Source organism: Calidris pugnax, unplaced genomic scaffold (genome assembly GCF_001431845.1).
Source record: "Calidris pugnax isolate Ruff unplaced genomic scaffold, ASM143184v1 scaffold211, whole genome shotgun sequence".
In the NCBI taxonomy this organism is placed as follows: Eukaryota; Metazoa; Chordata; class Aves; order Charadriiformes; family Scolopacidae; genus Calidris; species Calidris pugnax.
The window spans coordinates 6,338,852-6,362,373 of record NW_015091083.1 but is presented as its reverse complement, the minus strand read 5'-3'; the positions used below and the strand labels follow the sequence as shown (position 1 = coordinate 6,362,373).

The 23,522-nt window shown below is 45.5% G+C and overlaps 1 protein-coding gene across 1 annotated transcript; it reads right to left on the bottom strand.

The window, feature by feature from the left end:
• Positions 1–5,714: 5,714 nt before the first annotated feature.
• HHIPL1 (HHIP-like 1) lies at positions 5,715–22,908 on the bottom strand. The gene is made up of 9 exons (XM_014957421.1): positions 22,831–22,908; positions 21,687–22,333; positions 19,222–19,365; positions 17,578–17,906; positions 15,485–15,611; positions 14,755–14,900; positions 11,732–11,813; positions 9,808–9,890; positions 5,715–7,212 (listed from the first exon to the last, which is right to left on the bottom strand). Exons 1-9 carry the CDS (start codon positions 22,906–22,908, stop codon positions 6,608–6,610), a joined length of 2,241 nt encoding a protein of 746 aa, XP_014812907.1. The 3' UTR covers positions 5,715–6,607.
• Positions 22,909–23,522: the final 614 nt, after the last annotated feature.

Genomic DNA, 23,522 nt, shown 5'->3' with positions numbered 1-23,522 from the left:
TATGTAGGGATGCAGATTTTTGTAGACGGGCTGTGAAGCATCTGAATATTTTGTTTAACAAAAGACAAATAGTGTTCATTGCACACAGTGTGCCTTCACCTTCCTCCATTTGATCATCTGACATAGTCCCTGTGTTGTGGCAAATAATCATTTGCTTTTAACAGTGCAAATGATAAAGTTCTCTGCTCCAAGGATTGAAAAATTCAGGGCAGAAAATGTATATTCTCAAGCTTTCTAGTTGTATGATTGCAGCTCAGCTTACTATTGAGTCTACCACAGCCTGAGAGTTTGGATAGATTCGTATTTTGTGTATCTTTGAACCCAGGATATGAAGGCCGCAACGCCAACAGACAGTTGTTTGGCTCAGAGCAAGACTGAGTGAAGAATATAACCAGATTTCAAAATATTCATTGAAGTACACCTCCAAACCCCAAGTCTGAGGTTGGTTCTTCTCATAGCCAAGTAAGACTATCTCATTTCCCGTGGGTTTTTTTTTTTTTCCTATCATTATGATAGCCAATGTGAACAGGTGAACTTATTTAGAGTAAGACCATGCTGAATTTTTAGCTAAATATAGGAGAGACATTTACCTTAACATCCCTTGCCTTAAACAATCAGTGATTTTAATCTGTTAACGTGTCATTTGCAATGCATGTCATATTTGCTGCTGTGTGTTTACAGTTACATTTATTCATACAACAGCTCAAAGCAAAAAAAAAAATAAAATGCATGCTTTAATGTAAGCATTTGGTTATTTTTATTATATAAAACAAATTGCTGTATTATAACTAATGCAAAAAATATGGACTTGTGTTACCAGCACAGTTCAATACATGACCCCATTTTAAGTTATTAATAAAATTAAAAGAAAAATGTTACTTCTGTTCAAAAGTAAGTACATAACTTTCCTCAGCATATGTATACATATATATATGGATATGAAATGTGAAGTATTAGGCCAATTCTGCTGTTATTTGTCTCAGTGTAAATAATAATTAAATCCAGCCAAGCCAAAGCTAGGTGAGGGCAGTTACAATATTTTTGGAAATAGAAAATGACCCATTATTTTAACCTAATTATCAAGGAACGGGAAATTGAAAAGTGGCATCAAGTTAGTAACAAAAACTTGACCTTCTGTCTGACACTGGGAAAAGCAGCTCCCTGAGTGCAGTCCTGAGTCACAAAACCTGCTGGGGAAGACGAGAGCATCTTCACTGCTGACCCAGCAGCAGTTGCTGGGGAGACAGGGCTGCAGCTGGGACAGGCTGGAGGACATCTCCAGGGACGGGACTGTGTGAGATGAGACTGCATGGTGGCATGCTGTGGCACGTCACAAGGTGTGGCATGCAGGAAGAGGCAGATCAAAAACTGCCATGAGATCTTTTCTTCTGTGATAAGGTTTGAAGGATGATTTCCTTTCCCACTGCTCTTCATGAAATCTCAAGTGATGCAAGATCTTCTCAACCTGCCTACGCAGAACTGCAGATGCCCTGGAAGGCCTTCACATTTCAGGACTTTCCTCATCATCCCACATGTGGCATGAGCCTTGGGAACCATGGCTCACAAAACAGCAATGGAAAGTTCGGTCCTTTACTAAAATCAGCCACCTTGGGTTTAGATTTTACAAAGGCTCTGTCTACACTAGTAAATCAGAGTCATTCCTTGGTTATCAGGTCAACTCAGTGCTGACTAGCCCAGGGTGCTCTGGGAGGGTGTGGGTTAGCCCGGGCCACAGGCATGCTGGGGGCTGCTCTGAAGATTTAGCAGCACAGCACATGGCCTTCTAGTGCCAGGAAATGTTTCCTGGTGCCCCTTCATTTATCAGCCAAAAAAAAAAATCATCCTTCATGTGGAGGTACTGACAACCAAATGTGCTCCATTCTTTTCTGGCTTGGGGGCATCACGTCCTGACCGGATCAGGATTAAGACTTTTGCTGTTTCATTCTGTTGGGGGGTGTGGAGATAAGGTCCCTCACGGGCAGCACTGGACCTTGGCACCTTTGAAGGCCATCAGAGCGACCTTGCTGAAGCTAAACACGCACAGCCATACTGTTGTCTCCTGTCCACGCCTGGCAGACACAGACAGGAAAACTCTCAGAAAAAGTAACTGCTTGTGACAAATGAGCTGACCAGACCTTTTGCCACAGATTCAGCAACACTGGATACAGGAGTCAACCATACCTTTGCAAAACAAAATCTACAGTGGACTTAGATGTGACTTACCCAACACTGCCACATACAGACCTTTGCAGTGATTTTCACCCCGAGTCGGTTGTCACCCAGCTCATATATACTGAGGTCCATAAGGACTGGAAGAAGAAAGCTGATCCTTCTCAGTCAATAAGATTTTCCAGGATGGAGTGGGCAAGTAATTGGCAAAATGGTTAATAATAATGAAAACAGTCCAAGGGTTTATTCATTGCCAACAGTTAATGCCCCTAAGGAACAAGCTACTTGATGTCAGTGCTTACAGCTGGCTGCACACTAGAGACTTTTTTTATTCCTTAAAGATAGCATCCCTATTTACCACATTATTAAGGAATGATTGTCGTTTCCATTGTAGCTGCTTTTCTGACTACATTAAGACATTGCTTAAGGCAGCTCTATAGCTGCACCTATGCCCCAGAGTAAAGTCTAGGCATGAAAACCTCAGGAAAGTCATTACAAGGCAGCAAGGTATTGATGCATGTCAGATGGGTTTGAGGTCTTATTTATTTGACAGAGGAAAAGCTATGAATTCTTAAAACTTCAATTTTGAAGGCAGTTATTAGTTATCAAACGGTGCTTACACCTCTTTTCATATAAAATGTGTGCTTATGCCTGAGAATACCTAAGGGGTCCAATGCATCTCATGTGCCAAGCTGACCTTTTAAAGGGGGTCTATCGGCATTTTTCAGAGAGGAAAAGCAGGCTTGGATATTGATATGTTGTAACTGGTTTTCTCCTCTGTACTTCTGAGTTTCTATGTTGACCATAACCAAACAGTGCCTGGCTGAGCTTGTGCCCAGCAGGATCCCCCCCCATACGACCATATTGCTACTAACAGGTTAAAGAAGAGGCAGGTTCTGCTCTGTGCAGTCCTGGAAGGGTTTTGCTGGGTTTGGGCTGTGGGGCAGCACTGCACAAGCTGCTCCTTGGGCCATGCTGAGGCCCAACACATAGATGCCAACTGCTGAGGGGCTGGGGGGCGGCTGGTAGGGGAGGTGAAGGCAGGAGAAACACCATGGCAGTATGTGAAGTTGAGCCCCCAGGCTCATCCCTGCATCTGGTGCGTCACCTACAGTGCCACCACTTGAGCTTTCTGAACTCGAGTCATGGCCTCAGAGTTATTTAATTATAGGCTGCTGTGCTTGGTAATGTGATATATGTGTCTCATGCTATTCATACCCTGCAACCTGACACACAGAAGCTGGGCAGAGCCCAAGCTCCCACCACGTGGGAGATGTCCTCGTGGCGTGTTCCTTCCAGGGCTCCACACCCAGAGGGTTTTGCCAGCATTTGAGTGAGCTGCAACACCCTATTTCCCTATCCCTCCATTGCTTTGGCAACAAGCTCTGACATTTTTTCCCAGATATTTGTGGGAGACTTTGTCTATCGGATGCCTTGGAAAGAACATGATGATGAGTTCAAATGATTTTGACCTGAAAATAATGTCTATACCACAGAGTGCAACACAGTGTGGTGGGGGTCAGGCTGGCTGCTGGGTACCAACAATGGAAGTGAAAAAAACCCCTGAGCTCTGCACAGAGCCACTCTGTCTTGGAGGCAGAGAAAAAGAGGTAGCAAGGCTGGGTCTATGCTTCCCTTAGAGATACACTGGGTCATCCATGTGATACAGCTGTGCTAACATAAGGAAAGGAAAAAAGTGTCAGGAAAATGCAGGTGTTGCAGTCTCAGTCATAGGGGTGGATCAGGAGAGAAGGCAATAAACCATGCTGCTACTAGAGAAAGGTCTGGGACTGCCACATAACACAGGCAGAAGAGCAGCTGCAGTGTGGCAACCAGCATCATTCCGGGCTATTTTAAGACCTTTATCCTTAATCAGCATCCAGGTGATATACTGGCATGTTCAAATGTAGCAGAAGGGCTTATCAGTTTATCTAAAGCTCAATTTGTGTGACATCCTGGTCTATAAACGCATTTTTGAATTAAGAAAACCGCTATCAATAAGAATCCTATTAAACAGCAGATGATGTATCAGGCATTTAAATGTACATGTACTTCTGTGCTTTGAATAGTACAGGCTCATTATTTAAATACCGGGGAAGTAGACTGACAAATACCAGGATTTAGAGCAGATATGTTTTAAGCTTGGAAGGGACCACGGTGGTCAGAGTTATCTTCCCAGCATCCTAAGAGCGGACTGAGCTGGCAGGCACAGACATGCACACTTTTCCCACTCAGTGTAGGTTGGGAGAAAGGATAAGGCGGGGGAAAAAACTTATTTGCAAGTCTTCTCTCTTCCTGTGCTGATAAATATTTCCCCCGTGAAGGCAGCAAACACTGGGGGTGTAGGGCTCTGTGTTTGCCATCAGCTGAGCCATGGCACAGCTCGTTCCTCCCCACAGCTGCTCCCGTGGGCTGGTTTCCACACGCCTTTAGCTGTCACCAGAGACCGCCTGCCACCCACTGCCTGCCAGCTGGGTGCTCATGGCAGCCACCACCAGCAACATGGAACATCCAGGCAGCCTCTGCTTACACTCAGGAGGTTCAAATGGGCTAAAGCAGAATGGGGTAACTAATAGTTAAATTAGAAAAAGAATACTTAAGCACCTGGAAAATGATGGGGAAATTCCTGTCTAATTGGCCTGTGGCAGACAGTCTTGAATCATCTGCATTCCTTTTGAGTAACTTTTGTTATACAGGCCTTTTTTTTTTACCCAGAAGTTTCTAAGCGTAACTACGACCAAGGTTCTCCTTAAAATCTCGCAGCTCGAGCAAGCTGTGATTTGGCTAAGGAGCCAAAAGAAGCGGAAGAGGAATTTGGAAGAAGAAAGATTACATCTCCGCTCTCCGTTCTCTTCCAGCCTTCGAGTCCCACCAGCTCAACAGGTGCCAACTCTTTTAACAGAAGAATTTACAAAGGACTCTCTTGTTTCCTGGATTTTTTCATGTGCCTGAAATGAATTTCTGCACTTTAAACAAATGCATTGGCACCTTCCCTGCAGTGGGAAAAGCCTAATGACACTCTGGTTCCTGATGGCATTTCTGGTTTTCCAATAATAATAAGAGTAGTGTTTTTCAAAAGGCACTTCATACATCTCTTTTCCCCTTTATACTTAATAAGGACTAGGGAGACAGCGCTACTCTTATGATCACCTGCTTTTTTATAGTATTCTTTAATATCAAAAAGTATTTAATAGGCATATCAGAAAGTTCAGGAAAAATATTTAAAACAAATTCATTTACTATATACATCAATGCTTAAAAGGCTTAAAGTGACACTGTCAACTTGAAATGGGGGAATTAAATATCCACAGTAAAAGCTTTAGATACAAGATTTTGCTTGTGAACTATTCTGGATGCACGAGTCATTTTACGCTTGTTTCATTTTGTCTTTCTTATGTTCTTGTGTGAGCAGCAAGATAAAACTTACCCTGATTGCATTGGGAAAAAAAAATAAGCAGGCAAAGTGCTATCAAATGCAGAGAGCCCACAAGAGAGAACATCTGTCTCCAATCAGCACTCAGGTGAAAAACACATTTCAGACAAAATGAGTTCTGTGGGTTTTTTAATATCCTTTAAAAAGGGGTAAGTATTACAAGATTATTGCCCCAGTACATTACCTCTTGTCTAGTCATTCACACCTGTAAAAACTGAATGCAAAAACATGTGGCTTCACAATGTTTGGGAAAGTGGAGAAACTTGTACAAAGTATCTTCAGGGTTAAGCTGAATAGCAATCCTGTTCATGGAAAAGAGGCCAAATCCTCTTTTCAGTTAGAGTAGTGCAAACTGCAGAAGTGTTTTCCAGATGGTATGCTATAACTTTTTCTAATTTACCTGACTGTTGCTTAGACACAGTTATCGTTGAGAACGTACAGGCTTATACCAATACAAAGCATTACAGGAGAATAATTTTCCTTTAAACTAGTGCACGGAAAGTTAACCAGAAATCCTACTTTTACATTCAGTAAAGAAAGGCACAGATTTGTGCATAGTTAGAAACCACCACCGAGAGCTGCAGGTGGTAAAGCCAGCCAGACAACGCAAACACCTCCATAAGCAAGCGTGAAACGTGGTCATTTGGGAAGTTATTTTTTGGCAAAACATTGTGAAGCATGGCTGGGGAAGGTTCTGTTTCAAAAGATGAAAGGGCAACAGGATGCATCTTTTCTTCTAATCTGTCACTGCTGATGTTTGGGGTTTTCTTCTTATAAAAAAACCCATACAAATGCAGCCCTTGCCGTGACATACTCACAGCACTGCTTCATTTTACTTTTTCTTTCCCTCCAGTGCAGATGGATGGGGATGAACACGAAGAAAACAGCAACATCCCTTTGAGCAGAGACAGCATCCTCAAGGCAGAGCTCACCCTCCTCAATACTGACGCTGGTTTAGAGGGTCGGGCAAGAAGATGACGTGCTCTGAGTCCCTCAGCTGCTCTGTCACCAGTCTGCCACCTCCTCCCGGCTGCACACCACGCCAGCATCCTCCTCGTGGGAGCAGTTGTGCGTGCCAATGTCAGCGTGGTCACACTCCAGCAACGTCTTCTCCTGCCCGGAGCACTGGACATCATCTAGGAGAATGCGGAGGGAAGTCCCTTCCCCAAATTCTGCTTTCTTGCTGGCCTTCACCACGTAGGGGAAGCCCAGCTGGCGGCACACCACGGTGGCAGCAGGCAAGCTCCAGCCATCATCACACACCGTGCCCCACTCGCCGTTGATGTAAACCTCCACCCGGCCCCGGCTCCGGCCACGGCCCCGCTTCTCCATCAGCCTCACGTCGCCATTTCGCAGTGGTGGGGTCGTGCTGGGGGGTTTCTTCTTCCTGCGCTGCCCCCTCCTCTCTCCTCCCTTCCTGGGCTTGGGGGTCCTGCCGCTCGGTGCTGAGGTGGTGGGTGTCCTGCTTCGGTTCCCCGGCGGTGGTGGGACCTGGTCTACCCAGTCCACAGCTGGTGCACGGGAGGTGTCGGGGGCTCGCCTGCCTCCCTGTGGGACCTCAGTGGTGGCCTTCAGCCGGGGACGCGGCGCTGGTGTATTCACAATAAGCTCTGTTGGGGGAAAATCCCAGGAAAACATGAGTGTGTCACTCTACAGACACTACTTAAAGACATCTATATGAAACCAGTGCTGATTTTTGACTGACTTAACTCGTTTCTTGGAATCTGCTTACTTGACCCTGCTGAGAAGTGACACCGCTCTTGGTGAGCCATGATTTCCTCAGTGAAAAACGTCGGCCGCTTTTAGTTAGCAGAGAGGACTGCAAGGCTTAATGCCAACTAATAAGCATCTCCCAAGAAGGAAACTCCAAGCTGTTTACTGGCAAAACCTCAGCCCGGCCATTAAAGGGTGGGCGCTGGAGTTTCACAGTCAGAAGAGGAGTTCCCTGCTATACCCTTCTCCCCTGCTGAAAGCATTTTAAAGACAGGCGCTATTTCTGCTCTCCTCTTCATTACTAATGATTGGATCGTTACCAGAGAGAGCGCCGGCCTCCCCACTGGGTCAGATGGTTTATTCAGAGGAGCTGAAATCAGGAACATTCAAAATCAATTCTCTCTGGCAAGTGGAATGTGCAAAAAGGAACGGAGTTGCCAGGACAACACATAAAACAGGATTTGGGGTTGGGTTTTTTCTTCCTTATGAAAAAAACAGTAAAAGAGCCTTGAACTCTGAAGAGCTGAAAATTCTTTGCTGTCACAGTTTCCAGGCATTACTGGACTTGCTTATTCACATGTGCTCTATTTTTAGCTTAAAAATAAGTTTTAGCTTGTCAGAAGGAAGCAATTCAGAACTACTCAGAATAACAATTTACTGAGCTGGGACGGTGTCACATACATTTGCAAAGACATCATGACTTTTTGAATTATATCTTAGATTTATCCATTCTCATTCATCATTTGCTTTGTAGTACAGAGACGAAGAAAAATATGACTGCTTTATTTGCGTTTAATTGCCCCCAAAAGACAAACCATTGCAGCTGTCCAGGTTTTCCAAATAACACACTTTGGAAAGGAATTGTATTTGTGGCATGAAAATGTTTCCCTTCTTTGGAAGCTGAGTTTCTGAAGGCAAGACAAAAACATGAAAGCCTTACCTGTGCATGCCTCAGTTGCTGGAGCCTGATCTGGAAAAGCATTTAAAAATCCTGGAAGTCATATAATGATACGTAGGACTGCATGAAAGCTAATGGTCACCCGGGAGTGCTTTTCACCTCACTGAATCAAGTTGTTTTTATGTATAACTCTTCATCAAGCCATTTATTAAATACACTTCCAAGAATTGCACTCGTCCAGCTAACGCCATCTGCATGCCTTGGCGATTCTGTTACCTTCACACTAAACACTAAGCAAAAAACCAAAGCATTTACAGCTACACATCCCGTTTGCATGCTTCTGAATCAAAACCTTCATGCTTGATTTTCACCTACACATGAATTTAGTTCTTGAGGCACTTAATAGAATCTGTCCCGCTGATTCCACATTTTATTTTGAGATGAAAACTGCCTTGTAAACAAATCCAGAAGATGTAGTGATATGTGCAGTTTAAAAATCTGAACTTTGGGCTTGCCTAGAGAATAACGCACACGCAGAAACAGAGACAAAGCTGGTTGAACACAAACCAAGTTAGTAATATTTGGAAAATGTGTGCACAGCTTGCAAAGGAGAATGTTTCTGAAGACTGAAGCTGAGTGCTCAGGCATGCCAACAGTTAATAATTAGCCTTAGATCTTGTTCCACCTTAAGGACTCAATCTTGTGAGATGCTGAGTGCCCTCATTCCTCCCCTGAAGTAAAAGCTGTAGGAACTGTCAATGACTCAAATGCAGTGTAACAGGATTCATGTAATCAAAAATTAAATAAAAGTGTTCTGACATTACAGATCCTACAGTAATAATAACTTGATGACAAAGTTGTTAGAGTACTGCCTAGCTACTTATATGCATAAACAAAATGCACAGGGGAAAGGTGATGCTGCCTAATCTAATGTTGAGATCCTAAGAGCATTTTAACATAAATAGTACTTGGCTTGCTGCGGGTTCAGCTACATCACTGACTACTCCAGCTTTAGCAGTACAATACTTCATTCAGCATGAAGCAATCAAAAAGCCCTGGAGGAAATGTTTGAGAAGCCGAAAGTTCACCTGAATGGCTGATTCTTTTGGGAGCATTTTCTCGTCCCATATTCTCTCACTTGCAACTAACAATGACTCAGCCCTCACCTTGCTCAATGAGCTATTTCCCAACTCTTTAGCCCTCGCATCCTTCAGCTCCTGAAGTGCTCCTCACTACCTGAAGGCACTGCAAAAAAATCGCTTATCGCTGAAAAGCATCATCGAGCACAGGTTCTCAGTACAGGGAAACCAAGCTGGTGGTAATGAAACAGGTACAATATAGCATGGGAAAGGGAAAATGTACAGGGGCAGAAACTACACAGAAAATTTCACACCGCCGGGAAAGGGGAAATACCTTATGCCTTACTTGAACCAACTCCTCAGATCCAAAACAGCTGGTAAGAATTAATTTCGAGGACACTCTGAAGAGTGAAGTTCTGGGTGGTCCCCACGCAGGCAGAGATAGTGTGAGCCTGGAGTTTATATTTACTGCCAGATAACATGCACCAATAATAAACAGCAGCAGTGACACTTACTCTCCTTTGGCACAAACGGGATGCGCTTGCTTTTTACTTTCACTGACGACGGCTCAACTCGGCATTTTCCTGGTGGTGCTCTCCTGTGAAAAAAGGGACACACGCAGCACACAATTAATTCCTTTCCCCTGGCATCGTGAGCCTTTGCTTCCCATTGTTCTTCAATGAATGGAAAAAAAATGGAAAAAAAAAAAGGTCTCTTTAAATGATTCAAGTAACATCTTACAGTAGAAAAGATAATTAAACAATCACATATCTCCATTGATCAAAGTCCAAATATTCACCAGGCAGTGGAGTCCTCTGGCTCTGTTTTCACTTGCCATTGCTCAATCCATTAAGAAAATAGAACATTGGCAGGTTGAAGCATTACAGAAAGAGATTAAGCAAACTGAAAATAAAAATCACAAAACTAGACAGCGTGTGTTGAACATCTGACATAAAGATCATGTGTACACAAGTTTTCATGCTGTCTTCAGAGAAGCAAAATAACACACTATCATTCGTATATGAAGCCCAAACAAAAGACTAACCACTACAAAAGCAGCACCAAAAATGCCTCAGTTTCAAACAGGAGCTCTCGGTGTCTCCCACAGAGGCTTCCTCTTAGTATGATGCGTTGTTTTGACACAAATTTCTTTGCCATGGAGGTCATCTCACCTCTGAGAAGCTGTATCTAGTTCAGCATCACTTTTTCCTATGCTGGCTGGCTCGTTAATCGACAGCCTTCTTCAGAGGTTTTCAAACTGGTTCAAAAATGCATGATGCTTGCATTTGGAGGGTATAACTCCTTCGTAATTAGGACTGTTTGCATTTGCATGTCTGTGGAAGGCAAAGAGCTCCCCTCTCAACTACTGCCACAGGGACGTTCCCTACTTTTAGGAATTTTCCTGAGTTCTTTCTTATTCATATTCTGTACCCGACATACTAAAGAAACTTCTTTTTAAACTTAGACTTAGGACTTTCTTTTGACTTCTGATTTCTTTATTTTTGCAAAGGTTGCGTAATACCAGCCTCCTAATACACAGTTTACAGGAACTCTTCCGCTGTGTTAGATAATGGAAAATGCTCCTGACAGAGGAGAGCCGGAGGAAAACACGCGGCAGCTCTGGGGGCTGTTTAACTTTGGGGTCTGCTTCCAACACAAAACAGAAAAGTGGTTTGGTTTAAAGCGCTCAGATAGCTAAAGCTGTACATTTAATCCATTTAGAAAAAAAATAAAAGCTACAAAAGTCCCACTCTACGCGTCTGGCTGAAAGTATTTTGATGCTTAGCCAATAATAGTAACGCGTAAAAAACAGGAAGATGGAAAAAACAGCTATAAGTCTTCCCATAAAACACAGCTATTCCCTGCCTCGCCCAGTCTGAAGATACGTGCACGTGGGATCCAGAAGGTGTAACAATGGCTTTAGTTCCTTGTCTAAGACATTTTCCTCTTTTGAACACAAAAGCAATGTACTTTTTGCCATTCGTTTCTGCTTTGCCCAAGAGAGCACTGCAGGACACTCTGGGCCAGCTTTGGCTCCAGCTGCCCGGGCACTGCAGATGCAGCTACAAGGGAGGGAGAGGAGCTGAGAACAAACACCTTGAGAAAAAACACCTCCTTCTTGGCAGGAATCTAAAAAAACTCCGAGAAAGACAAACCACCCATAAAATACTCCATAAGCTTTCAGGAACAAACCTCCCAAGCCACGTAGTACCACCAGGCCCCATAACAAACAAGCTGGTGGTCACCAGGCAGTATAGACTTGGATGACTATGGGAGGAAAGCAGACACCCAGCGGGTTGCTCCAGCCATTCCTTGATCAAGCTCCGCAGAAGGGCCCACCATAGGAGAAGCGCTCGTCAGTCAGTCAGCATCATTCATCACATCCACACTTGGACACACTGCACCACACTTAGGCTTTGCAACAAGAGCATCTCATACCTAGAGGTGTCCACCACTTTGTACACCACTCCATGGGGAGCTGTGGCACTTGGTACGCCAGTAGACATGAAGTAAAGTTCCCCTGGGAAAAAAGAAACAAACACAGCCATGAAAATTCTCCACGGTGCTTCTGTTGTGTACAGCATGAGGGCATTAACTCCGCATCACAGGTCTGAGGGCATCAGAAGCCTGGGACTGACCTGGAGAGTGGGCTACTGGAGGAGACAAGGCAGGTTTGTGTTAGGGTTTGCAGTGAGGGTTCAGCTGAAGTCCAGTGGCATAAAACACTCTTGGTGAGTGGGAGCTTGTGCATATTGTCATGAAATATTATTTTGACAAATTTCCACTGCATGTTTGGCTGCCCAGAGTTCAGCTGTCCTCTCGGAGTGACCTGTGTCCTTTAGCTTCACTAACACAAACCAGTCAAACCCCGAATTCCCTTTGTCAAACCGAATGAAAGGGAATTCTCTTCACACTGTCTTCTGCTCTTTTGGATGAAGCGCTCCTTTGGGGTGAATTACAAGATTTTGCTTTTGCTTTCTGTAGCACACTCACGAAGTGAGATGTACCTCATGAGAAAGGCATTTGGTTTGTCACAGCTCGGCCAGGTCACATGGGTAGGGTTCGACCTTCAGCCAAACATTTTCCATTCACCATTTATTTGACGTCTTTTCTCTTAACTGCATTTCCATCCCTCTCTGTGGAGCAGGGGAGGCTGGGAGAAGCAGTCCCTCTAGCGCTCTCCTCTCTCTTCTGCCAGTGCTTGAGTGGTGCAATGAAAAGGGTCGGAGAGAAAAGATAAATTTGCAATATCTCCAAAAAAAAAAAAAAAGAGAAAAAGAGGCAACGGAGACCTACTTAGTGCGTAAGGCAGATTTCTTTGGGTGTCCTAGAGGTGTCCCAAAGGGAAGAAGGGAAGGAGTGGAGAGGTCAGAGCGAGCCAAGGAAGATGTGGGCAGTCGGTGGCAGCTGAGCCATCCTCCTCCTCCTCCCCGCTCTCCTGTGCCGTCGCAGGCCGAGCTCCCCTGGATGCTCCCAGGGCAGAAACCAGCCATCCCTGGCCACCCCTGCCTGGTTTCTCCCTTTTTCTGGTGGGCTCCATTAACCTAGATCCAAGCCAGGGATGGGAAACACCTGGCAGTGCTGCACAGTGATGTGTCCTTCACATCCCACCCCTCTTTCCCTGGAATCAGCAGCCAGAAATAGGAATGCAGTGGCCGTGAAGCACACACAGGGCATGGCACACGTGTGCCCCACAGCCACAGCACAGGGCCTGGGGTCTCCCTGACACGTTCAGCTGCCAGGGAATGGGGCTGCTGGCTTTGTGACGGCTGTGCCCTGAGCCAAAAACGTAGGTGTCCCCACCACATAAACACACCCACTGCCCCAGCTGGATTAACATTCGGCAGAGCAACAACCCCCAAAACCAAACGCTTCCCTGAAGAAAAGCTTCTTAAAATAAACTGTGTGATAAACTTGTAAAAAACGAGATTCTCAGCACGGGAAAAAGGTGCAAGAGAAGACTGTTCACTGCGGATAAAGAGAACTCACTGAACTGCTATCAACAGATTTATTGCCATTATAATAAAGCAAGCACAAGGCAAATAATACCTCTGAGAACAGACTCCAGCCCAAATTTCCACCCAGCTCTGTTATACTACGCAAAGCACCCGTGAAAGGCGCAGGGCAGAAGAAGGGCAGTGGTGTTTCACCCCACTTTGCACAGACCCTGCCCACAGACACAGGATTCCCCCAGGTGTGTGAGCAAAGGTTGCAATTAAACAGCTCGATACTGCACTTGGCAGCCCTCTGCCCTGGCATAAAGCTGATTTAAACTAAGTTATTCTGATTTTAGGCTAAGATATCCTCCTCACCACAGCACTGCGAAACAGCTCTACCTTCCGTGAACATTAACCATCAAAGAAAATGGATTTTAACTCCAAAAAACAATAAAATTCCCCAGTCAAACTTTTGAGCTAATGCTGAATTAAGATTATTTGCATTTACGTCATAAAATCTGCATTTATCTGATATGCAATGCACAGATGCAACATCCACACCTGACATAATCTGCAGGAAAAATTTACATTCAACAATTGGGGCTTTCTGGAAGCGGGTACTTGTGACCACGAGCCAGGACCTCCCTACAATGGGGCAGACCACAAGCTCCTGCATTGCTGAGTTGCACACGAGGCTACTTGGCAATGGGACTACACGTTGTGTGGGTCACCCTCTCCCTGTCCCCAGGTGGGGGCTGCAGGCTCTGCAATTCACTATACCCTTGTACGAACAAAGGGAGCTGCCACCAGCTTTCACCCCAGAACTCTTGATTCCTTCCTTTGCAAATCACAGCAGCTCCCTCCTAGAAAGCAAAATGTCTCCAGCCTTAAAAAACACAGCTGTGCAAAGCTCCACTGAGACTGCATCCTTCAGTCTTATGCTAGGCAAAATCCCAGCTGGCACTAATAAAATATGGACTTAAGCAGCCTCTTGCCAATGCCTCACTGGAGACATAACATAGGGCTTTCATTCTGCTTCACCCCAAGCGCTGCACATACTCCAGGCCAGGGTGAGCAGGTTCATAATTACTGTTCATTACATCTGCTTTCCTGTATCCATTAATAACGTCAACACCCTTCTCGACCAGCCGAGGGCACAGACTTGCTCTCACTTGGTTATCAGCTTCTCAGCCCCTCAGGGCCTGCATTCCCCACGCCACGGCACTGTGAAGAAGGAGGTTTCATTTCTAACCTGAGCTTGACTTTGTCTGTCCCCACGCTGTTCCTGTGCGTGGGGAACAGCACACCCAGTGCCCTCACAGCCAGTCCTGCAGGGAACTGCCCATCCAACTCCCCCCCACAGGCACGCTGGCCTCAAAATTAGGATTGTAGCTTTGGTTTGATGTGTGTGGAGATGCCATGTTCTAAAGACCGAGAGTCATGCTCTGCCTCCCTCTCAGGTGTTTGACTCCAAAGAGGAACCAAACCCCCGCCACTCCGTGCGATGCAAAGTTGAAAGATTACCTGCTTCATCTTCAGCAAAGGAGATGATGTATTGGTAGTAGTTATTGATAAGCCCAGGGAACATGCAGGTTTGCCCCGTCCCCATGCAGATTTCACTGTACTGCCACGCTCCCGTAGCACGATCCTCCTTCAAAGACATCAGGCGCCTGCAAGGCAAAAGAAGACTTGCACCAAGCAGCCGAGAGGACGATTTATGAACATGAATTGAGACACTTGAAAGGATGTTTAATGCTTCCTACCCGCATGAGCTACAATTGGAACCATAGCTCCTCCAAGAAACGCAAGACTGTTAATATTAAAACACATATATCATACACCCCTGCAACACCTTGTCTTTCAGGGGCAACACAAGCACAAGAAAAAAATTATATGGGAGGGTTTAAGGGATTTCAGACCGGGGGGACCTTGTCAGAGGTGCAGAGCACGTGGCTCCACCACAGCTCTGTGGCCCCTCTCCTGCGCCCAGGACCAGGGCATCCCCCTGGCTGCACGTGAGACAGGCCCGGGGGATGCAGACACAGCAAAGGCAGAGGTGGTGGGGGAAAACAAGGCAGTCTCGTGCCTGCCTCATCACAGGTTGGCAGCAGACTCACTACTGGACAGTATTATTATTTTTTTTTTCTTTCCATATCTTCAGTGTCTGGAAACATTGCATCAGAGCGTTTTGGTTGCACCTCCTGTAATGCTGCTGGAGGACTTTGGCTGGGGGTACAGGGAAGTATTTACTTACCCACTCATAAAATCACCAAATATGTACAGGCCATTCAAGTTCGGAGACTCGCAGCCCCGGTAGACGTAGCCTCCCGTAACAGATTTCCCCATTTTGTGCGGATACGCGTAAATTGGAAGCACATCATCTGTGGGGAAAAGAAAGATGTGTGACTTGCCTTGTTTTTACACATGGGGCAGAAGAGCTGTTTATCTAGATAGTTCCACCTAGAACCTAGGCGGAACCTACTGGCACCACACAGTCAGGTTCACTTGAACATCTTCTAATTAAATGAAGTGTCAATAGAGTCATATTAAGTTTTTCACCGTTTCAGCCCCGTGTTTGACAGCGCTGTCTAGCTGGCTGTGCTAACCAGGGATGAGCCAGCTCAGAGAGACTGGCTGGCGTTTCACTTACAGGATAAGCTGGATCCCTGATAAACCTGAGTGCTTCTGTCACCTGGACACCTCACCGTTCTCCTGAGCCCCTCACCTCCCTCTACAACCCAGCGCTGTTAGTGCTGCTTCTGGCCCATTCCTACACAGCCTGCATGGTTTTGCTACCAATTTGTAGGTTGCTCTTAAGAGTCACTGCATCCATGCAGGAGATGTTGGCCCAATGCAGCTTTGTTTTGGTGGTGAAAGGGAAAAAAGAGACGGGTAACACCAGACTGCAGGCACTGATGAAGAGGTATGTCAGGTGTCAACGTGAATGGCTTCTGTTTCTCTGAGACAGGGGAGCTTATCCTGAAAGGGCCATCAAATATTTACAGCGTGGCAGGAGCAAGATGTATTTCTGGCACATTCATTGTAAAATGCAAGTTAAAACACAAGACAGAAGGAAAACAGAGGAAAATGCCCTTATTTTGATGGTCTCCATTGGATGCTTCCTCCCCTTTCTTTTGCAGCTCTTGGGTTAGAGTTATCTCCTCGTGGTACCCATCCCTCCTCTTCCTCAACAGCCTTTCTCCTTGCCCATGGAGCAGATGCCTCAAGCCAGCAGCTCCGCCAGGAGGAACTTGCACCAAGGGCATTTCATCTGAAGCAGGTGTTTTCTACACTTCAGCTGCACTTACCGTTTTAGAGGGGCTGTGACATTTCACTGTTCTAACAAAAGGGTCTCTAAAGGCATCAGAAATTGTTCTGAATCCCCGGAGACCTCAGTGAAGTGCTTGCCATGAGCACTCACGCAGGTGCTGTCACACAGGAGAGCACTCTCTGACAACTGCTTCAGCAAAGGGAGTGCAAAAAACCTGCTGCCTGCTCTCGAAATTTTTATAAAAATACTTAATCACGACCATTGCACTTGTAGCTAAGTTAATAAAAGGAAGGAAGTTAAACTAAGTTAACAAAAGGAGGGAAGTTAACCAACAACACACAGCACAGAAGAGAAAAAAACAATCCGAATCTCAGCTAGTGCAAATCAGTGCCAGCCCACTGCCCCCCTGGATCTCTGGGGAGATGCTCCAGCACAAGACGTGGTCTGCCTCAGACCTTGCAACACAACACACTCTGACTTCACACGTGCACTGGAATTTAACCAGCCAGCAAATACTGTGAAGCCAGGTTTGAAAAAGCTGATTTAAAAAAACCAAAAAACATAAAATTAAGGTTTTCCTTTTTGACACAGCTGAAAGAAACACAAATAAACTGACCATTCAGTTACCTGCAAAGCATGCAGTTTGCACACTGGTTGCCCAGCTTACCCAATAGGTTTCTTTCTCTTTCTAATTAAGGAGACTACTTATGAGTTATGGAGAAAAATGCAATTGCTCCAAATATTTCTTGCTACTGCAGGGAATCTTATTTTATGTGGGAAAGATGAAATTGTCCCCCTAAATCCCAGAATCACTGAGCAATTTGACTAACAACACAGATTGCCTAGAAAAACACCAGCTAGCATGTTTCGTTTACCTAACTCAGAACTGGTAACATTTGGACCTTCAATATTTATCCCCGAGTCAGCTCCCTTCTGGACTGAGACTGCACAGATTTACGTCTCAGAAATGTGTGTTTTCCACCAAAGCAGCCAGGCTTTGAAGGCAGGAATTAAAAACGAGGGCGCGGAAAACTGCACGCTGCGAGACAGGCAATTTGCAGAGCACATCTATTTACCCATTGACGAATTGGCACAAAGCTTTTTATCATAGCAGCTGAAGCCTTCCCGTGCCCTCCAGCCGTAATTCTTCCCTTTCTCGACGATGTCGATTTCTTCGTATTTATTCTGCCCCACGTCCCCGCAGAAGAGCCGCCCTTTCCCTTCCTTGGTTTGAGGGTCTCCCCTGTCGAAAGAGCAGCGCCACATATTTCTCACTCCGTAGGCATAGACTTCGGGGCGAGCCTGGGGGTCGTCGACAAAGGGGTTGTCGGGAGGGATGCGGTACAGAGGCCCGCGGTCGTTGTTGTTCACATCGATGCGCAGCACTTTGCCCAGCAGGGCTGATCTGTATTGGGAGAAGAAAGGACAGAAAAGACAAAAAAAAAAAAGGAGTAAAACTAGACTTCGGTTAAACATGAGAGATGGGTCTTTGGAAATTCAAGGGTTTCATTTTTTTCTGATTTGGAAAAGACAAGTGACAGAATCAGAGAATCACAGAATCTTCTAGGTTGGAAGGGACCTTAAAGATCATCTTGTCCAACCGTCAACCTAACTGACAAAAATAGACACCCGCACAACAAACAAGGAGCATCATCACTAAACCATATCTCCCAGCACTACATCAACCCGTCTTTTGAACACCTCCAGGGATGGTGCCTCAACCACCCCCCTGGGCAGCCCATTCCAATGTCTGATAACCCTTTCAGTGAAAATTTTTTTCCTAATATCCAGCCTGAACCTCCCCTGGCGCAACTTGAGGCCATTTCCTCTTGTCCTGTCGCCTGTGACTTGAGAAAAGAGACCGACCCCCACCTCTCTCCACCCTCCTTTCAGGGAGTTGTAGAGAGCAATAAGGTCTCCCCTCAGCCTCCTCTTCTCCAGGCTGAATAACCCCAGCTCCCTCAGCCTCTCCTCATAAGACTTATTCTCCAGACCCCTCCCCATCTTTGTCGCCCTTCTCTGGACCCGCTCCAGCACCTCAATGTCTTTTTTATGGTATGGGGCCCAAAACTGGACACAAGTCTTTCAATATCTCTGAAAAAGACAAGCATTTCAAGGCCATTTCCCCGGTCTCAGGCCACTGAACAGCCTTCAGGTGGCACCGACTTCTCAGAAGCTGCTGCCCCGTGGACACAGGCTGGTGGCTTGGAGATGCCATAGCTTCCCACTCTTCCCACATCATGGACCCCCCCTTCACTTGCAGAAAACCGGGCTCCACGCAGACAGCTGGGAGGCTCAGAGAGCTATCACTGCTCACAGGGCAAAGAGAAGCTGCCCAGAGAAGTTGTGGATGCCCCATCCCTGGAGGTGTTCAAGGCCAGGCTACATGGGGCTTTGATCAACCTGGTCTGGTGGGAGGTGTCCCTGCCCATGGCAGGGGGGTTGGATGTCAATGGTCTTTAAGGTCCCTTCCAACCCAAACCATTCTATGATTCTATGGTTCTATCATTCTATGAAAAAGACACACCTTGACAACCTCCCCTAAGGAAACTGGAGTTACATGGGAGGTCTATGTGCCCATATTTGTGCATGAGCATCAGCATGGGTGCCAGGGAAAAAGTAAACTCAAGACAGAAAATCCACCCCCATTGACCTCCCCCCTTTTCTCTTCTCAACCCCAGGGTGACAGGAGGAACACATGAGGTTTTAAGGGCTCTCACTTGTTTTGGGCGTTTCCAAAGGTCCCGAAAGGATCCCCAGCCATGCCTCCGTCTCCAGTAAATATATAGAGATACCCATCATCTCCAAAGAGCAGCTCTCCTCCGTTATGGTTGGAAGCAGGTTCTTCTATTTCCAGGATTATCCTAACCGAAGACAGGGAGGAGGGAGGCGTTACCTACTGCACAAGCCCTAAGCAAAGGGGAGAGCAACAACACGCCAAAGTTGCCCTTGACACATGGCAAAGGCTACAGATCAGTTTTGATGCAAGTTCCTCCATATCCACTTCCTGAATTTTACTTAGGCATAGCTGATTTTCTAACCTTAAATATTTCCAACATGTTTTCCAGATTACTGAAACACCAAATTGTGTAATAAGGAAAATCTGGGAAATCACATGACAGAATATACTTTTAATTAATTATACTTTTCCTCTGATTCTTCCTTCCTCCTTGTTAAACTTCTTTTTTTTTATTATTTTATTTTTATTTTATTTAAGAAAGGAGTTCTCACTTAAATCTGACTGTAATCTGCAGGAGAAAGGACTCCAGTCCACCAGTGCATCTGTACAGCATTTGGCACAATCCTGACAGGGGCATTCAAGGCCAACCTAAAACTTTTCAAACACCAAGTAACAGTTAAATTCTTAAAAAGAGAAGAATCCTTAAATGATAATTGCATACACAGGACTTTACAAGCTTAAAGAGTGGTTTAAAAGCACCGCCACCAACAAATTAACATTTTGGCAAAGATTTTTCAAGGCAGTACCAACAACCTTTACCTTAATTTTAATAACTACCTTTCTCTTACTTTTATCTGTCTGTTTTACGCACCTGGCATCCCTTTCATAGTAAGAAAAGGGCAAAATATATAAAAGTATAACTTTATAGAAAGGTAAAGGCACAAACACATGCAGTGGAGGTTCCCAGGTTTAATAACTGAAGTTTATTTTGCTCCAACTTTGAAAACATCCAGATTTCATGCCGACAGTGCCTCTTAACAGCTGCAAAACCAAATGACAGTCATCACTCGTACCACCTCATTTTTAGTGAGGTTTTTTCCCTTCTGAAAGTACTGGTAGCTGGTGATCAGACTGTAAATTGTGGGAAGGAACCCGACTATGTGATTATTCTGTCACCTGCTGCTACACAGCACCCGTGGTACCTGTGCAGGGGCACACAGGCTCCAGCAGGCAGCGGGAGCGAGGGAGGGTCCCCTATGGACACGAAGGTGAATCCTCCTCAGCCTCCCAAAGGAGAGGGAAGAAAACCAAACACATTGAGCAAAAATCTGCGGACAAACAGACGCACGCCCTCCTGCTAAGGCAACGCACACCACGTGTCAGCCCGAGCTCCCCCTTGGGCAGCATCTCGGGATGAAGTCAGTGGGACTCGTGCCTACACAAGCACAACAGGACCACAATTTTGTTTTCTTAAGCTTTCGCCGTACTAACCATCAGCTAAATAAGCACAGAAAATGTTACCAGCGTAGAGCCCGAGGATTTTTAAACCAGACAGCTCACGGGCCCTGAGTTCTGCAGGTTTAAGCTCCTGACTTGCTTTCCTGAGGACCACATTTGAATTCCCCGTGCCTGTCACCCACAGTGCTGGTTACACTGAACTGCTGTGACTGCTCCATAAACCAACATCTCCTTTCTATCATTGGGCTACATGCATTTTTGAGCTAGAATCATCCACTGCTGAGTATTTGGAAAGTCCCTAATGTAACCCATGTAAACAAAGCAAAAATCTTAACATTAATAATATTTAAGAGTCTCTTAAAATAGCGATTCTATTCCATGGTTCTGCAACAAGTTATAAATCTATAGACTGACTCCACAAACAAACCTCCCACTGTCTGTCCACGTTAACGGGGATCAGCTGCAGGATCAGACTCAAACAAATGACATTTCCAATCAAAATGCACTCAGTAACAGCACAGCGGTTTGCATTTTCTCTAATTTTATATTAAATTTGTAATGTGACAGGGTTGAGCTGTCATTCAGATAAAGGAATGTGAAGTCATACCCATCTTTGGCCCGGTACCACTGCGTTTGTTTATAATGATTTTGGAAACCTTTGGCTTTGGAATGAATTTCACTCATGAATTGCACAAGCCTATTTTAAAGGGTAATCATTACAATACCAAAAAAACCCCCAACCAAAAGCCAAACCCCCAAATACTAACTGTAAATGAAGTTTAATCAATGCTCAGTTAAATCTTCTGACATAGCAGAATTGAGACATGTCAGAAGATTCATCCCTGAGCACTTGCAGTTCCTCCACGGAGGACAGGCATATTCTCTACCTCAATATGCTAGACATGGACTTGGAGTAACTTGCTACCACACTGGAATGCGAGAACAATATGAAGCTAAATAAGCCTCATTAATTAATAGCCTTTAAAAATGCACAAGCTGCCCTCTGAGATCTTAAATACATTTGCCAGAGAAACGTGTGTACAATACCTTTCAGAACCATGGTCCAAAGCATTCATGTCAGCAGGAGAAATTCTGAACTCACTGATTCGGATTCTCTCTTCATAACGAACTTCAACTGAATAGTAGACATACACTTTACCATTAAATTTGAATTTAGGATGGAAGACAATACCTAGAAAACCTCTCTCGTCTCCTTCCCAAGGTGAGGTAAGTACGGCTTCGCTGATGTTCAGAAATGGCTTTTCGAGCCTGGATCGATCAGGGAGGTAGGTCCACACCAGGCCGACCTGCTCGGCAATGAAGAACCTGTGGGTACCATCGTTGGCGTGCACCATCGCAACGGGATTGCGCAGCCCGTTGGCCACCTCCACGAGGCAGAGCTGGAGACAGCCCTCCGCGTCGGCGGTCACCAACCCCAGGTTTTGGTTAAGGTTCTGGTTAGCCAGCAGGTGTGGAAAACAGTAGTCTGTGTCCTCCAAGGACAGGTAGCGGCAGAATTTTGCCACGTTGTTCTCCAGTGCAATTAACTCCGGGTCTGAGGAGAGAGAGCGGAAAATGGAGCGGCATTTTTGCCACACTTGCAGGCAATAGTCTTGGCAAAGCCCTGGTATCGTCCGCACGGGGGTGGAGGGATCCTCCGCGTCGTACAAGTGAGCAGCATATGGAGAACATTCCTAGAGGGAGAGAGAAAAAGCCTCAAGTTACTTCTTGCAGAAGATTTGAAACAGCTGAGCAGCAATACTAATTGGAGAAATTTCACCTTAATTACAACATATGTTGCGGTTTATTCTAAAGATATACTAACAGCGGAAAAGATCTGAGAAACGGGGTTTATCTCAGCATTCACAGAAATTATCTTCAGCTTTCCTGGTGAAAGCTGGCTTCCTCATCCTGTTACTCATTTATTCCAACCATAGCATCAGCACAAGAAAACCAGCGATGACATGTATCTTGCTACACCACTCTGGTAGACTCTACTGGGGAAAAAGAGACTTTTCTATCTTGGATGGTCTGACTTTATCTATGAAATAACAAGCAGATTCACCAAAGCAAAGCAGCGAAACCAAGGAGTTAGCTGAGAGGACCCAGGTCTTGCATTTCCACACTGAGGAGAGAACAGGAAAGATTGGTGGGGTGAAAGCCTGTGACTTCCACACCTCATCGTTCTGACAATTGAGATGTGCACCTCAAACACAGAGGAAGGTTGGAAGAAGCGGGATGAGAAGGTGTAGGAGAGGAGGACACCCATCCTTCGTACCCCACAGTGCACCCAGCCCTGGGATGCCATCAGTGCATAAACCAGCCTTGCTGGTGACCAGCTGCCTTTGCTGGTGGGTATTTGCCTACAGACACTTTCTATACCTGATCAGAAGTGGTGAAATGAACCTCGTGATCATGACACTGCTCACCAAGTTCTGCAGGGGATGCTCAGGCTACAGGATTTCAGATGGTGAGCACCAACTGGCCATAATCCAAGGCAAGATCCACTGGCAGCGGCTGCAGCACAGCCCTGCTTTATGGAAGGTGCAGCCCTGGAAATCTACCTCAGGGCTGAATCAAGATCACGTAGTTCATTATATTCTCCATGACAAGATCTCCGACAAGCACATTTTCCTTATGTAAAAAGCCACTGCAATTCAGTAAATCTGTCTATAAACAAAAAACTGACCAAAGTGACTCAGTTCTGCTTTGCAAGGACTTTCCCCTGTAACAAACACATACTATTTTCCAGCTGTACTGCATCTTCCCGACAAGCATCTCCAGTGTGCTCTCCAAATAACGTAACATGACTCAACTGAGGCTGGGTTATTTTCACAGGGCAGATAAACAACAGAGGCAAGAAAGGTAGGAAGAGAAACTGTC

What these genes read in the sequence shown, in the direction of transcription:
- HHIPL1 (XM_014957421.1), bottom strand. Translation starts at nt 22,908, where the DNA reads ATGGGTGTCCTCCTCTCCTACACCTTCTCATCCCGCTTCTTCCAACCT. An exon ending in TTGAGGTGCACATCTCAATT is followed by an intron (nt 22,334 to 22,830) that starts GTCAGAACGATG and finishes CTCTCCCTCTAG; the next exon opens with GAATGTTCTCCATATGCTGC. An exon ending in AAAGTGGTGGACACCTCTAG is followed by an intron (nt 9,891 to 11,731) that starts GTATGAGATGCT and finishes CTTTTTTCACAG; the next exon opens with GAGAGCACCACCAGGAAAAT.